General features: G+C 39.8%; 1 protein-coding gene across 5 annotated transcripts in view; it reads right to left on the minus strand.

Moving 5' to 3' along the window:
• Positions 1–16,017, minus strand: part of TENM1 (teneurin transmembrane protein 1) — a 649,978-nt gene that overhangs the window by 70,334 nt on the left and 563,627 nt on the right. For all 5 annotated transcript variants that reach the window (XM_027716459.2, XM_027716460.2, XM_027716458.2 and 2 more), the window contains 4 exons: positions 14,421–14,637; positions 7,397–7,516; positions 5,459–5,720; positions 2,560–2,827 (listed from right to left, as the gene is read on the minus strand). In XM_027716459.2, coding sequence (XP_027572260.2) covers positions 2,560–2,827; positions 5,459–5,720; positions 7,397–7,516; positions 14,421–14,637 — 867 coding nt within the window. The remainder of the gene's footprint in view (positions 1–2,559; positions 2,828–5,458; positions 5,721–7,396; positions 7,517–14,420; positions 14,638–16,017) is intronic.

Genomic DNA, 16,017 nt, shown 5'->3' on the forward strand with positions numbered 1-16,017 from the left:
ATAACCATACGTGTGTGGAAATATGCTCAGAAAGTCTTGTTTCCTGTAACTGGTTGCGTGATCACTGCTGTCAATAACCCTGAATAAAAATATAGATGTTTATAGTGTTTACAAAACCAAAAGCAGATGGTTATAATCCTGAGTTCCAGGACTTCAACCTGCTGCAATTTAATTTAATTAAAATGAAAACTGAACAGAATGCATTATTAAATATTGGTAATATACTGGTAGAGGAAATTATTTTGACAAAAATTCATATAATGGATGCAGATAAAGGTCCCAACAGTGTGTCAAATTAAATAAAGCTTTATTGGAATCTAACAAAGCATGCTAGCAATGCACTTAAAATATCAAGATTTTTGCTTCTATTTTGAAAGAAGCATAATTAACCGAAACTTTAAGAAAAAGAAAAAAAAATTAAGCACCAATTAAATAATTTAAAAGTTGTTATCCAGCACTATTGTGTAAGCTTTATTCATATTTAAATGCATTAAGTTCATCTACTTCTAATGTGGGAAACTAACTACAGTATCATTTCATGAGATGTTATCTATTTGCATTAAAATGTTTTAAAGTCCAGATACATACTACACTTCACAATCATTACAGGACTCTTATGGGAGCAGCATACTCAACTGTTCCCTCTCAAATACATTAGTGACAATGTGCAGTGACAGCCTCTGGACATAGGGCACAAGTAGCTGTTCCAAGGGAAAGCCTCATGACCCATCTGGTCCTGCCTGATCACCCATGGGAGTGCCAAAGGGCAAGTTGGAATATTTTTTTTATTTCTGGGTTTGCACAAATATGTGCCAACAACCCACTTCATACCTTCCTTCACTGCGAAAACACTGTCAGGGACCAGTACCTGCACTGGGCCAAGGCTGGGTCTGCCCCCTCACAATGTTTCATGTAGCCCAGCAGGCTGAGAAGGGCTCTCCTGCTCCCCACCACATGCCATAGCCAGGACATTCAGAACCCTCTCTGACTGACCCTATCAAAAAGTTGCTCATCCTTCTGCAGATGTGAGCCTGATGTAGAAGATCAGATGCAGACAGGATAGATAATGCAGCAATTCTGGACACCTGGCACCAAGGGTGGAGTTTGGATCCCTTTAGGCCAATATAATGTGTGAGCTGTGGCTGGAAAGAGAAGACCTGAGCTTCTGCACTAGCATTCATAGCAGATCAAGAAACTAATGAAGCTGAAAATGTATCACTTATTTCCTGGTTTCTTCAGTTTTCAGCTGAATTTGTTCCTTATCTGGCTCATTTCATGATCAAATGAATGTGAATGGGGGCCCAGGGGTAAGGAGAGAACATGGGAACGTCCCTTCAGGCAGCAGTCTGCACTATATCTGTTGACTGTAGGACCACAGCTCTAGGAAGAGCTTCTTGTTTTCTGACATATTTCTATGTGCAAGGTATGATGTAAATCCCACTCCATATTTTGGTCTCATAACCCTTCATGGTCATCCGTGTCTATGCCTGCATCATTCTCTAAGGAGAAATGACCAGGAAAGTGCTCTAATCCTACCTTCTCCCATCGCCTCTCCACGCACCCACCTCACAGACTACCTGTCTGGGAGCATATGGGAATGGGTGATCTGGGAGCTGCAGGGCTTGCAAAGCCTGTGTGGCACCTTTTGGTTTTGTACAGGCCACTTTGCAGGCACTCTGCCTGCATGGACAACACAACAGATCCTGAGGAGAGCTTCTGGCTGCTGCTCAGAACAGCATTTTCATATATGAAAGCTATGGATGAAACATATCCCTTGTGAGGGTGGATGGCTCCATGTTGCTCTAGCTATTCTTGCTTTATAGCCTGACCTACCAATGCTGCTTGTCACAATTGCCCTGATGTAATATTCACAATACTAAGCTCTGCTGGTAAAATAAATAATTCTAATACAAAGTATCTATAAGATTAGTCCATTAAGCAACGTAACCTCATATTCAATTAAAAAAATAAAAAGCCCTTAAAAAATAATGAAATTAATGAAAAAAAATGCTGGCTAAATAAAATCTATTTGCACAGACAGAACTTCTGTAGCAATTTTCAGAATAGCTTGTGCTGCTTGCTTGAAGAAAGTCTACGAAACATAAAGATTTTTGTATAAACATCTTTAAACAACAAATCAATTAGTTTTAACTGTTGGGGACATAAAATGTAGTAGGCAAGGATGCCTAAAAGTTAGAATTTTGCAAACCCTAAGCGGAAATGACATTTTAAATGTCACAGCCAAAAAATGACAGAAACAATGACACACCAAAGGTCATATTCAAAGTAACATTCAAAAACAAAGACAGCTGAATATAATGCCATTAGTACATAACCATTCTCTGAGGGAAAAAGGGATTTTCAAATTGATTAAATTAGAAAGATGACATTGGAAGAACAAGAAAATAAATGTTCTCAGGAAATCATACAAGTCACTTTAGTAGCTAAAGAGGCATTTGATTTAAAAGAATGTAAGTGCAGCAACAAAATTTATTTGCTGTATTTTCCTGGCTTGATGTGCGTGAGTGCTTCTGCTTACATCAAGGTGATTCTACTTACCCATTGCCTCGGCCAGACCAGAAACCTTCTGTCCATATATGTCTGTCTTATTCCAGGCAAATGTGTATACCAAATTGGCTGCAGCAGGAAACCATTTCTGAAGCAGACGTCCTTCAACAGCAACTATCAGATGGACTTTTGTCATTCCAGAAGGGATGGTTGTGTGCGTCAAAATAATGCGCAGCAAAGTTTTATACCCCGGTGTCCGACTGCTGAGGTAACTCAGCTTTACAAAACTTGAAGGAATTGCGATTTCCTCTTGGACCACCTTGGAAAAAAACCCACATCATTATATCTACAGCAAAGAAAAATGCAAATTTTTAATAATAACAGCAGGTAATTATGTTATCTTTCCCAGTCATGATGTGAACAAAGTGCCACTCAAAGCACTGATGTTTCCTGTGCTTATTTCAGCAATGCAGCAGTCAGGCACGTTACAAAATTTCCAACATCAGACACTGCTTGGTCAACTTACTGGATGGCAGTCTGTCTGTTTGATAAAGAGCCTCTTCCTCTGATGCTTTACTCTTATCTACTGAGGACCAAATACTGTATCTGTGCACATATTTTTACATACAAGCTCTACAGCTTTACCTTGTTTTCATTACTTGGTTTACTTAACAAATGTTCTTAACCAGAATACAATTAAAACCTTTCTTTAAATACACACACACTTTCTATCATAATTGTGATGTGAAGATTCTATCCTGCCTTGGAGGTAATAACTCTAACTTGGGGAGTGCTAAGAAAGAAAACAAACCTTCCTGCTAAAGCATCTCCTGCGCAGTTAGGCTAAGCTCCAGCAAGAAGGGGCACCGTGTATGAAGGGCCAGCATTAGGAACCTAACAAGCTAACTGGGGACACACAGCAGCGAGGATGAAATAGCCTGAGCATCAGAGTCATCTCGCTCACAGGTAAGTCCCCAGGGTGTGCAACAGAACTCAAGTCCCAGGGCCCTGCTGTCAGTGCTGCTGTCTGAATCACTCGGATTAAAGCTAGCTTGGATATGCCCACTGTGGGACAGGATCAATTCCCACTGCAATGGAGATAGGCCCTCAGCAACTAGGACTGCAAAGACCGTGAGCTTGTCAGTGGAAAAAAAAAGTTTGGCCTTGACCTTTCGAATGATGTGGGGCTTGGAGCTACAAAAAGGGATTTAGCTCTTGTGATCTCCTGCGAGAAAGGAGCTGCCTTGGGACAGACTGTGAGGAAGAGCAGGCAAGAAACGAGAATGGCTTCTTGGAGATGCTACTGCAGTAACTCAAAAGTCACCTGAAAACTAGACTGTGCTTAATAAGGTTAATGATTTTAATGCATTTCTGTAACAATGAGTCAACCTGCCACAATGTTAAATTCATCACTCTTGGAAAAAGACAAATTGTTTTGTTTACATTTCCCAGTTTTTAAATTTTTCTTGTTTAGCAATAGGTTACTTCACTTTCAAACCAATTTTATTTACACACTGCAACAGTATCACTGTCACAGCACTGCTGCAGTACAGCTGGAGTTCTGCCAGCACTTGTTGTTTCAACATATGAAATGTAGTGTTGCCAGGGAAATCCTGCTCCCTTTATTGTTCCCGATTTGCAGTGTTCCCCTTCTTTCCTGCTGACATCCCAGCTGCCCTCTCTGTCATACATCTGACATCCCTTCTCATTTTTTAATAGAAAACCAGGAAGAAATATTCATGCATTAACGCATGCTAACGTATCTCTGTCTCCTATTATTCTTGGTTACTTTTTGTTCAATTCCCAGAACCCTACCATGAAACTTAACAGCCTAAGAACTCTCCAATGACTGAAAAAAAAAAAGAATTGGGTGCAATTTCTTTCTGAGTAGACTGCATCTTTGGGTACCTTGCTGTTCAAAGAAGGCACACCTCATGTGCAGTACTGTGACCCAGTTTTTTTTTTTGCTGGTGTGCAGCAGTTATTCTTAATTTATGTTCATTAGTTTCACTTAGTACATTCTGTGAAGAAACACTATGGCCATCCACTGGACAAAGAATGAAAGTTATGGAGGTGTTTAGACATAATTGAGTTCAACCAGAGATCTTTAACGTGTAGAATAACGTAGCAACAGTTTTATGAGAAAAAGAGAAAAGTTTGGAAATACTCATGTCTACGAGTAGCCTCCAAGTCTCTTCCAGACTTGCTCAGTGAAATTAAAAGAGAACCCAAAGGACTTCTTACTGTTTAAACTCTAACTGCTCACACAACATATTACAAATTACGGGGGTTAACACGACCCGAAACCTGTGTAGCTGTATTTTGCTGGGTGTTCAACTCACACAGACTCTTTTAAGGTCCAAGTTAAACAACAGCTGATTACAAGGTTAATTTTGAAATGACTTCTAAACACTTAAGGGAGTCAAAGAAGACATCTAAATTAAAAAACAATTCTAAAGATCATGTTAAAATTGCTCTACCTTGGAAAGAAAGTAATGAAACCCAAGAATCTAATATATAGCCAGAGATGCCATTGTAAAGAACTAGAATATGTGAGCAGATGAAACACCTCTAGGAATCTTCAAAGCATCTTGGGTCATGTCTCACACTGATGTATGGGGAAATTGTACTGTTCATCTGTAACTAGGAATGGTTTTGTCCATCACCATAAATAAACCAGGGTTTCAACACTAAATCATGTTAGGACTCCCCACTTTCTTCTACTTGGAGGTCAGAAATAAAGCACTTTTAAATATTAACAAAAATTAAAGAAAGAAAAAAGACAAAAGCATCTTGTTAAAGAGTACTAAAGAGATATGCATTGGCGTTATTCTGCCAAGTGAATAACATTACAGCAGTTATTTGCTCACTGTTTGATTTCACCTTCTAAAATTGTCTATCCCTGGTCCTGCAACAGAACAAATCGTTCATTTGAAAGTCTTTTCATTACCTGAAGTTCTGGAATAACAGTTCCTCTTTCAGGACAGGACCCTCCAAAGGCTGTCAAGGGGGAAGGGAGTACAATCGGATTCGGGCTGATAAAACTACTGATGTCACAAGATGGTGTGTCCGACTCTGTTCTTTGCATTACAACTTTGTCAACAATGATAAATCTATTCCAAGGCAACCAAAGTGTTCTTTTTTCAGATATGAAAGGAGATCTGTCAAAAACTAGAGTGACAGAGATTCCTCCAACAGCCACAAGGTCAAAACTGGAAAAGAGAAAACAAATTGTTTTGTTTCTTTTTGTTTTATCATCACATTACCACACCTTTCAATGCACCACAAACAAAAACTTTATGTTCCTTATTACAGTCCTTAATTTACTATGTGAAGTCATTCAAGCGTGCCTTCCTGGCATCCCCTCGGTATCCATGAAGAAGCTTTACCTCTGTGTGCTTTCTCCCTCCTATGCATCAATGGCAAGGCACAGAATTTCACTTTTATCTGGCCTCCTTCCCCTCTATTTATCAACTAGAATCAATACTAACAAGTCATCTGTAACAAAAGTGTGGACTCAGTTACTCTGGTTTATATGAAAAGAAATTCCTAGCCCAGAAAAGGGATGCCACTCATAATCTATGCAGGAAGAGCACACAGAATAATAAGTTTTAAAGCCTGTTAGGCCTTAGCTCTATTAACATAATCCTTTCCCTTTTTCTAAAAGCAGCAGGAGGAAAAGGTTGAGTATACTGAGCATGAGACCCCTCTGTGCAGGATATGAAATTTTTGGAAAAGATGCTGATTAATTGCACTGAGAACTGAATCAGCTCTTGTACACAAAGCAGGTGATCCTCTGGGAACTACTGTGAGGAAGCTTTGGCATATCTGGGCTGCAAAACAGTGGGACATAGAAGGCATGATATACAGTCTCAATTTCCAGAGTTTCTGACATCCATAGTCAGGCAACACAAGGTAATATGTAAATAGCTACTTCACTACTTCACTCTCTGTATTATTGAATGCATCTATTATGGAGGGTTTTGATGGTAACAAACTGTGATAAGAAGTCAGACTTAATTATGTATATCTCATCACATTTCCCAAATGACACCGATTACATTCACAGCAAAATACAGGTAGCATATTTTAATGCAACAACTTTATCCAGGCTAGCATAAGGAGGAAATGATAATTACTAACTTTCAGTAGTACGATTTGAAAGTCAATAAACTAAGGTAAAATAAATATGCATGTTCCTTACTTTTATAAACTGCAAATCCAAACAAAAAAAAGAATAATTGTGGAAGCAGTGACAAATTACACCACTCTTTCCCTGCTGGAAGACAGCTTCTGATTTCTTGTAATTCACAATACAGCCAAGGAAGATGAAGTCTTAAACTGCCCTTAGCAGCTTAATTAAGTTCAGTAGCAAATCATGACCCTATTGCAAAGGGATGGCCAACCTTGGAGTGCAATACAAAATATATTGAAACTTAACCTCTCTTTGAGAACTGAACTCAGCTCTATAAGGCTGGGGAAGAAGGGGAAGCCAGGACTGCTCAGGGCTTGTTATGGAACAGCAATTTGACTCTGGAAAGAGCGTTCTCACTTTTCCTTGTGTGTTTCAGGTGATCAACTGAAGGAGTTAGTTTCATTGACACCTCAATAAACTACTTGAAAGATTCACACTTAATAACAGAAAAAAAGAGGGAAGACAGGATATTCCCTGGAAAACCCGACTTGTGAAAATATTCAAATGTCAAGAAGGTACTGTTACAGCAGAACTGGCACATTTCAACTCCAGGAGTTTGAATGTCATTGTAATCTCGTCTCTGTTCAGGGTTTTTCTTCTTGTCTATGAAAATTTTGTACACGAAAAGAAGTTGGTAGATGGCCATAACTACAAAAACCTAAACCCATGGAAGATCATAAATGAAAGCCTGACCTTCCATCTTGTCGACTGATGGTGTATCCATACTCATTGTGGTGCAGAAAACTGACGTTCACTCCAACCAAAGGTGTTCCATCTATTGCTACAACCTGGCCTCGGATGACACACGCCCGTCTGTAATAGAAAGGGTAGAACACAACATGTTACACGCATGAGGAGAGTGAGAAGGGCATTGATTTCAGAAACTGGGCTATGCTTCTGTCCCAGACAGACAGAACTGCTCTGATATCACTGTGACTGTTGATTTGCGAAAGAAAAGTCAAACAAGTCCAAAAGATTGATTTGGAAAAGCATTATCTCATGAAGATGACACACAGGCTCTCCCATGAATTGTTCGTGCATGTAGAGTATATTTCCATTTCCAGACATATTTCAGGATACCATTTGTTCTGCCACTGAATAGCACTGCAAAGGTTTCACTGATAGCGTGATTTAGCTTGCTGCAGCTCTAGGGAGTGATGCTTTGTGAAAGGAGAGAATGAAACCTCATTCTCTGCTGCTAGGTATAGGGCATTGCTGTCTATTAGAAAAAAGCTGAACTAATGTGATAAGGCAGCAGTGAGATACATGGTCTTCACTGAACTTCAGAAAGTTAGATACGTAAATTCACAGGGTGCCTAATCAAGTGTAACTTACATTTTTCTCAATGCCCTGTCACATGTGATGCCCTTTTAAATTCCCTCTGGGATGTGTTGGACTTGCACCCACTTCCCACTTTGTCCTCACATCCCAGTGAAGAGGTTGGAACATGGCAGCACAGCGGAACACATCAAAGTCAATGGACAGGAAAGTGAACTCATTACTAAGTGGGTCTAATCGGAGGCTAACAGGATCACAGAATCATAGAAAATGAGAGCTGAAAGGAAATACAAGACTTTATCTTGTCCATTCCTTTGCTTCAGGTTAGATCAACTATACCTACATCAGTCCAGACAGATGCTTGTCTAACTCTATAAGCTCACCAAGTAACCCATTCCAATGCTTCTGTATGACTGCTTTACTCATGGCAAATTTTTCCTATTGCCCAATTTGAATCTCCACTACTGCTCTTTAAGACCATTGCTTTCACCCTGTCCACAGAAACGGTAAAGAAATGACTTTTTCTTAGCTTTAGCTTTTTGCCTAACTGAATAATGAAATGCAAAGGAGGCAAACATCCCCAAGGGTGAGGTATAAGAAGTAAAATATCCTCGTGGTGCAGATTAACACCAAGTGGGATTTCCTAAGGGCTTACACAGCTACATTCCACTGAAACACCTTTCAGTATTCTGCCCCTGCTGTCAGGTACACATCAGCATACTGTGGTTTTACACAATGAAGTGAACAGCATATGCAGAAGTCTTCTGGTAACATTAAGACATTTGGGGTCAAATACAATAGAATACTTATAAAGTGAATGAGCATTAATTTCTCACTATAAACAACCAGCACAAATTTAGGCACTGTTATGTTTCTCTCTCAGTTTGAAAGTTCACGGTAGACCTCAACAGACACGTCCATTGTACAGTGAATATGTGAACTACAGGAAAAACTTTATAGCTCCTCAGACAAAAGTTATTTAGGAGTCTGCTTATGAATTTAAAAAATATCCCTTGAGAAATTAATTGACCATGATCCCATGAAATCATATGTGCAAATTGGAGACCATAAATTTCAGAAAATTCTGATTTGTTTCTTAAGATCCCATTCTCCAAAGCCATTTGACAGGATTTATCACCATGATATCATCAAACTCGGCTGACTATGATCTGAGAAAATGCAACTGGTGAAAATTAACCTCTTTGCAAGTACACCACAGTTGCTAATATGGATTCTGTATTCCCAGACATAGAAAGATGTTGATTTTCAGCAGAGATCTGATAAATCCCAGAGAAATGGGAGAGATTGCATTACTGCCAGTTGCAAAACAGAGTTCTGATTTACCAACATTTTTATTTTCTACATGAACTAAATTGGTTGTGGCCCTACTCAAGGGCAAAACCTGCTGCTCCACTGAAGGCAATCAAGCTCCTGTGTGTCTCTACAGAATCACAAGACTCACTCAACAGAACAGCCAGGTTCAATTACTCTTTGATTTGTTAGAGCAGAAAATACTGTTTTCTCATATTTCTAACATCAACAAACCTGTCTTTCCTTTTCTAATACTTTTGTTAGTGGACTCCATATATTTACAACACACATCGGTGCGAGAGCAAGACCTCTGAGAGCAATCATTATTCAGTGCATTATTCTCACACTCCTGTTTGTTCATTCCACACAAACCTGTCTTCTGACACTACTCTGTCCTCATATTTTATCAAGCACACAGATTTATCTGATAACAGCTCATCAAAACCTCCATTATTTCATCCATAGTCTTTCTTTCCTCTAATCATTCACTTTACTACCTATTATTCATAAATAATATTAAGAGACTTATCTTTCAACTTGCTCCTTTTTTAGTCACCATATTTTACAAGCTACACATATTTACAGCATGTGATAATGACATATAAACTTCATTATTCTACATTTGTTTGTACTGAATTGTCCTCGTAATCTCCTAGATTTCAAATGTTCTAAGCATGCCTCTGTGTTCCTACATTTGTCCTCATTATTTAATGTCTTTTTATTACCTACTCTAAGTTGAAGAGTATTCTACTCTCTGGCCTCTTCTTGAATTACCAGCATCTACTAAATCTTTGACTAAGCACTTGATCAGAATTAGCTTTAATTTTGGCATTTACTGCAGGTATGAAAACATTTTTCAGTTACTTTATGACCAGCACTAATCTCACAGGCTCAGGAGGTAACAAATAGCCCCCAGTCTTCAGCAAGTTATCCCTCCTTTCCCCGTGCCCTGGCAGCTCTCAGAGCAGACCCCCATGCCCACAGGTGTCCTGGCACATAGGTTCCCTGCAGCTCTGCTGCTTGCAGAAGACCTTGCTTAATTCCTTTCCTTACCAGAGCTTTTAGAGCGTGTAGAGCATGTTCCCTGCAGTGATGTCCCTTCATAGTCAACTGCCACTTCACGCTTCCTTGCTTCAACATCCACCCTCTCCCCAGATGAGCTGGGGGCCTTGCTACCACTCACTGCATTCTTAATTTGAGCAGAGAAACCTCTAAAGACCGTGATGTCTCCTCAATGCACTGTGTTCTCTGCCTCTAAGATTTATTCCACACTCTTGTGACTGCTCTGCTTTGCTTTCTCACGGGGGATAACTCCCACTATCTGTCCAACAGCCACCTATTTGCGACGATTGCGTAATCTCGGACCTAAGGCTCTCCAAGTTGTTTTAACTTGAAAGTAAGTGCAAAAATGTCTTTTCTAATTTGGTGGAGCTGGGCAGGAACATGTCCCTGATAAGCTGCCTTAGTGTTTTCAAATGCATTAAAAGTGTTCCCAGTCCCCTGGCAAGCTGTGCTAAATCTGCAACTCCAGAGGGAGCAGTTGGCTTTTTGAGCGAAAGCCGAGATTCCCACAGGTTGCAGGTGGCCTAAAAGAAGTAGGATTTCTCTGTCAATGCTTCATGGGTCATTCCACAAGTAACTGAGGATCTCAGCTCTGCAGGTCTCAGGTCTCTGCCATCAGGCAGTTTGTTTGGCATCTCTAATTTAAAATATAAATAGAAGTTTAGATTCTAGATGAATTCTTTTACTATTTGTAAAGCATTTTATTATTCCATCACCGTTCTGCCTTGCTCTGCTGCTACTTATCTGCTATTTTTTTCCTTTTGTTTTGTGTTTTAAGTTTCCAATATTCTCAGAGCACCTCAGGCTGAGACATTAGGCTCAGATATGAAACTCTGTCAAGCAACTTGTGAATTTGCAAGTGTCACATTACCAGAAGATGTCATTTACTGTATTACATTTATGATTAAAATCTTCAATCAGAGAAATTAAGCTAAAGGCTAGTGAGGTACATTCGTTTCTTCCTGCTGACAATGTTGCTGTAAGCAGCCTTTGAAGGGTAATTAATTCAGTACCATACACTGGACCCTTTTTGCAGGCAATTTGCAGTGAGTCAAATAGCTTGCCAGCAGCATGCATTAAAAAAAAAACTCAGCAAAGAAACAAGCTAAAAACCTTTCTGAGAACAGAAGTTGACATAAACATTATAATCTGCTACACCCTGCTACATGTAGTAGGTCAAAACCATTCCTGATGTAAGCAAGTACATTTCCATTTATTCAGAATGCTTCTAATCTGCCTTTCAGCACGTCACAGATAAGTGGGAGTTTGTAAAAACTCAGTGCAAATGACACGGCTTTGACATAATAAAAAGTAAAATATGTTTTGCAAACATTTTGCTCCTTAATGTTATTCTTGGAGTAGTATTCAGCCCTGGCTCAATGCAACATCCCGACTGTGTTGCAGAAGGCAAATATTTAAAAATTAGAGCTAAGCTAAAGTCCAAGATGCAAATGCAAAAGGATAGATGTCTCAGAAGCTGTCAGAACAACTAGTTTTAGTATTTCAGATTATTTTGAAAATGCCAGGATACGGCAGAGACCAAACACTCAGTCTGAATGACAGAGATAATCTTCACCATTTTTGATAGCTTTCCCAAATCTAATCAACATCACTTTGACTTTGTCTACAGTGAAATTTGTGCAAACATCACCCATGCTAGAGCTCCACTGACCTGTGGTACAGTAAGATACTGTCATTTGAATCAGACAGCTGGAAACATTGGATAGATATTTCTTCCTTAATCCTCCTAATGGTCACAGAGATTTCTTGAAAAAGGGAAATAATAATAATAAAAAAAAGCCAGCTAGGGCTTTGCAAAATTGAAGCACCAGTGAGAGTGGATGCCAGTGCTCTGAAATAAATGCATGCCCCTATTACATCCAATCCTTCCAACATTTTACGTTGAACCACCAATGCCATAAAATCAGTGTCATTGCAGGCAGACATGAGTTAATACCATGTGCCTGGACACAACCTTTTCAACAATAGCCTAAAGGAGATTAAAACCCCCCAAACATTCTTTGGTCTGTACCAGATAGGCTGGATCACAGATTTCTGATGTTTTTACTGTAGCAGCAGTTGTCTTTCTATATTTTTTCAATAATCTTAATTCCCAGGAGAAGAACAGACACTAGATGACAGTCAGATTGGCAATGTCAGAGGAAGATTTCTGAACAGAGGCAGCACAGCTCAGCTATTGCCTCCTTCAGAGACCTTGCTTATCTCTCATCCTTGAGAAAAATTCTGGCAGTTTTTAATAATATTTGACTTGTGGATGAACAATTTTTCAACAGCCTGGAAGACTTGAGGATCAAGCAAAGTGTGGACCAAGGGACCCCTCGGGGTGCCCAGTACAGTGCAGATTACTGCTGACAAACCCCAGGAGACATGGCACAGCGCGAGTCTCCAGGCACTGCCCTGATTCCAAAGATAGAGCCACCCTCACGTGAATCCCAAGGATCTTCTCACCAAACTAACTAGGAATGTCTCTACAGTGGGAGGAAACGATATCTGGGGTGTGAGCAATGCACCAACACAAGTCATACTCCTTAGTGGTAGGAAGTAACAAGCCATGGTGAGGGTGGGCTGCTGCTCCCACACGGAACTTCGCCGCTCTTCATTTTTCAAAGGCATGGCAGGTCTCAGGGTAAAGAATCTAAATACTCAGAAGAAGCTTTTAAATCCAAGTTAAATCCTATCAATGATAGCTTTAAAAGATCAATTCCTTATATCTATAAAAGCACGTTGATGGGATTATGTGCAATCTGGCTGCTAACATTTACAGTGTCACAGAACACTGTACAGGCAACTCAAGTGCTCACCTCCTCTCTGAAAACTCCTCACTGTGAGGCATTTTGATGAGGCAAATCTTTCACTGGTGACTTTTGTTTTAAAAGACTTCTGGTTTGCACATACAGCCAGCCAAGGACCTTGGCCCAGATGCAGTGGCACCGTTCATAAGAGCAACACACTCCAAGAGATCCAGCCGTGGCAGGTGGATGCTTCTCACAGAGTTCATCTTCATGCCCTATCGTTCTACATATTTATAACATCCTGTTACATTATTAATAGTGACTAAATGTTTAGGTATTTCAGATCAATAAAGACTGTTTACAAATTTACTTTATTAAAAATTAATGTCACAAAGAGAAAGTGCACTGAATTTGTGTGCAGCTATGGAATTGTGTCGAGTTGTAACCTAAGTGCTATGTACTGTGAAAATAAAAAAATTCTTATGTCCTTATTACTGGAACATGGTTTATCTAATGCATAGGCCTAGTTGACAGGGTAATAGTCAGGTGATGTGGATGATTTGTGGATCTCTTTGTCAGCATGTAAGTTATAGCTTCCCAGGTGAACTACAGCATAAAATCTTATGTGCCTCTATATTTCAAATGTTCAAGAAAATATGTGTTACCAGGTTTTCTGAGCAAGTAAGTGCCCCTTTCGTATTGCACAGTGTTTTCCTGTTAAAAGGGCAAAGCCAATCTCACAAACACTCAGAGATCATTCTACTCTTCGCACGACAGCTGGACAGAAACCCGCGGCACGAAATGGTACACGCTGGTCTATCAACATGTAGTAAAAAAAGAGAAGTTTTTTAATTAGGTGGCTGGATTATATGTAAGTGACACATGTTAAATTTATTACACTGTAAATACCAATCAAGTTCGACTGGGCAGAAAGGTGACTGAATACAGCACATATTAATTCAACTTGTCCTTCTGCATCCTGCCACTAACTGCATGTACAGTATGAAAGGTTGGACTTCCCCCTGCTGACTTTATGAGATAGGTTACCTTCTACAGCAGTCAGAGTCTTGTTCATAAGAGCAATAGAGTTTGTTGCTGTGACACTTTCATGAACTACACAGATAGCAAGGATAATCTGAAAACCAAGATCCTCAGCTGTTGGGACTTCAATGTTTGTTACCCTTTTAAGTATTCCATGAGCTCCAGCGAAGAATTCTCAGCTATCCAGGTATCACCACTTTTTTTTCTGGTTAAATAATTTCATCACAGTTCTCAATATTCAGAAAAACCTTTCATCTGAGAGAAAAACTCACCTGCTCTCAAATGAGACATCTCCTGGGATGACATGAGTGCTTTCCTTTCCAATAAGGAATCTGATCCGATCATAAAAGAGCCTTGGAGGATGCTGAGAGAAAGGTGGTTGGCTGTGCTGAATAAGGTCAAGGGGATCAGGCGAACCCTGGCAGAGTGGAGTTGCGTAACAATTACTTTGCTGACAACAATCAGGGTCTACACAGTCTGTCAAGCCATCTAAAACAGAAAGAATGGAAAGTTCAGGAACTTGAGTGGTTCGAGAATAAAGCACTGCATTTACTAGCAGAGAGTACAGGAGGGATGTAATAAATGGGAAAGGCATACTGATTATGACACAGTCAAATTCAATAAAGCATTAACACACATGCTTAGTCCATTTCAAGCACATGAAATTCATGTGCTTAAATGTCCAAAGCTTATGATGAAAATTGGAGCACTGAAGTGCATCTAAATTAAGCACCTAAATAAAACTTAAAATTGGGCTATTGGCATTTAATTGCTTCTATCAGCAGCTTAGATGTCCAAATTGCCTAAATTACATACTCAATCAGAAACAGATTTAATAAGAGATGGTAAAATGTCCAGCTATGTTCTTTAACATCCATTTTATGACTTACCAGCTGCTAACTTGCTTGGATTGACAAGCACACTAATGCATATAAAGCGAGATGAAGGTGTCGTATCCTTCAACAAAGAGATCTCTTTGTATTTTTAACAAGGTCGGTCTGAATAAATGTGGAGTCATCATATCACTGTATGGATTTCCCTTGTGTTAAAATTGGAATGCTATAGGATCAACATACTGTCAGATATTTTCACTTCATGCTTTGACTTTCCATGCTCTGTTCATACCAACACTTTGAAGCCTATCAAACTGTACCTCCTCCGGGCAAACTGCACCAGCAGGGGAGCTGCTGGAATTTTGTCATTGACTTTAATGGGTGCGAGACCAACCCTCAGCCAACTTTCTCCTTTCTCAATAGAGCACACTGCACTCTGTGAATACTCAGTAAATAGCAGCATAAAATATTCACTTTGAAAAGAAAGCAAAAGCCCTTCTACAGAACAAACAAATATAATGAAACGGGCTTTCCTGGCATCTGAAAATCCTTGCTTGACCTTGAGCAAGGTAACCGCTTGGCTAAGCAAAATATATTAACAAATCTATCCTGCTGCAGCTGGGAAATCAGATACAGCAGGCTAGTTTTTGTGATAATGAGCCAAGGGCAACTGCAGATAGCTAACAACAATAACCTAGGACCCTTGGATCCAGCAAAGCTGGCCTGGCTACAGGTCAGTGTGTGCTTTAAGTTCTTTCCACATTCCCCAAGTCCTGGAGACAACAACAGGCATTTGCCAGTGGTGGGAGAAGAACTTCACAGGGTAATGCTGAGTTTATTGACTTTGAGTGTAACAGTCACTTTATATTCAGGAAAGCCTAGGAAGCAATTGAAATCCGCTAGGAAGTCAGTAAGCTGAAACAATAAGGGGCCTCCAGTCTAAACAAAAGCACACAGGAAGCGGATGGAGGAGTTCACAGCATGAACCAGAGGAGTTTTCAGTGTGTTCTGACGAAAAAACAAAAGAGCTTTTTGG

Source organism: Pipra filicauda, unplaced genomic scaffold (assembly GCF_003945595.2).
Source record: "Pipra filicauda isolate LSUMZ 115617 unplaced genomic scaffold, ASM394559v2 scaffold58_size5111680_pilon, whole genome shotgun sequence".
NCBI lineage: Eukaryota > Metazoa > Chordata > Aves > Passeriformes > Pipridae > Pipra > Pipra filicauda.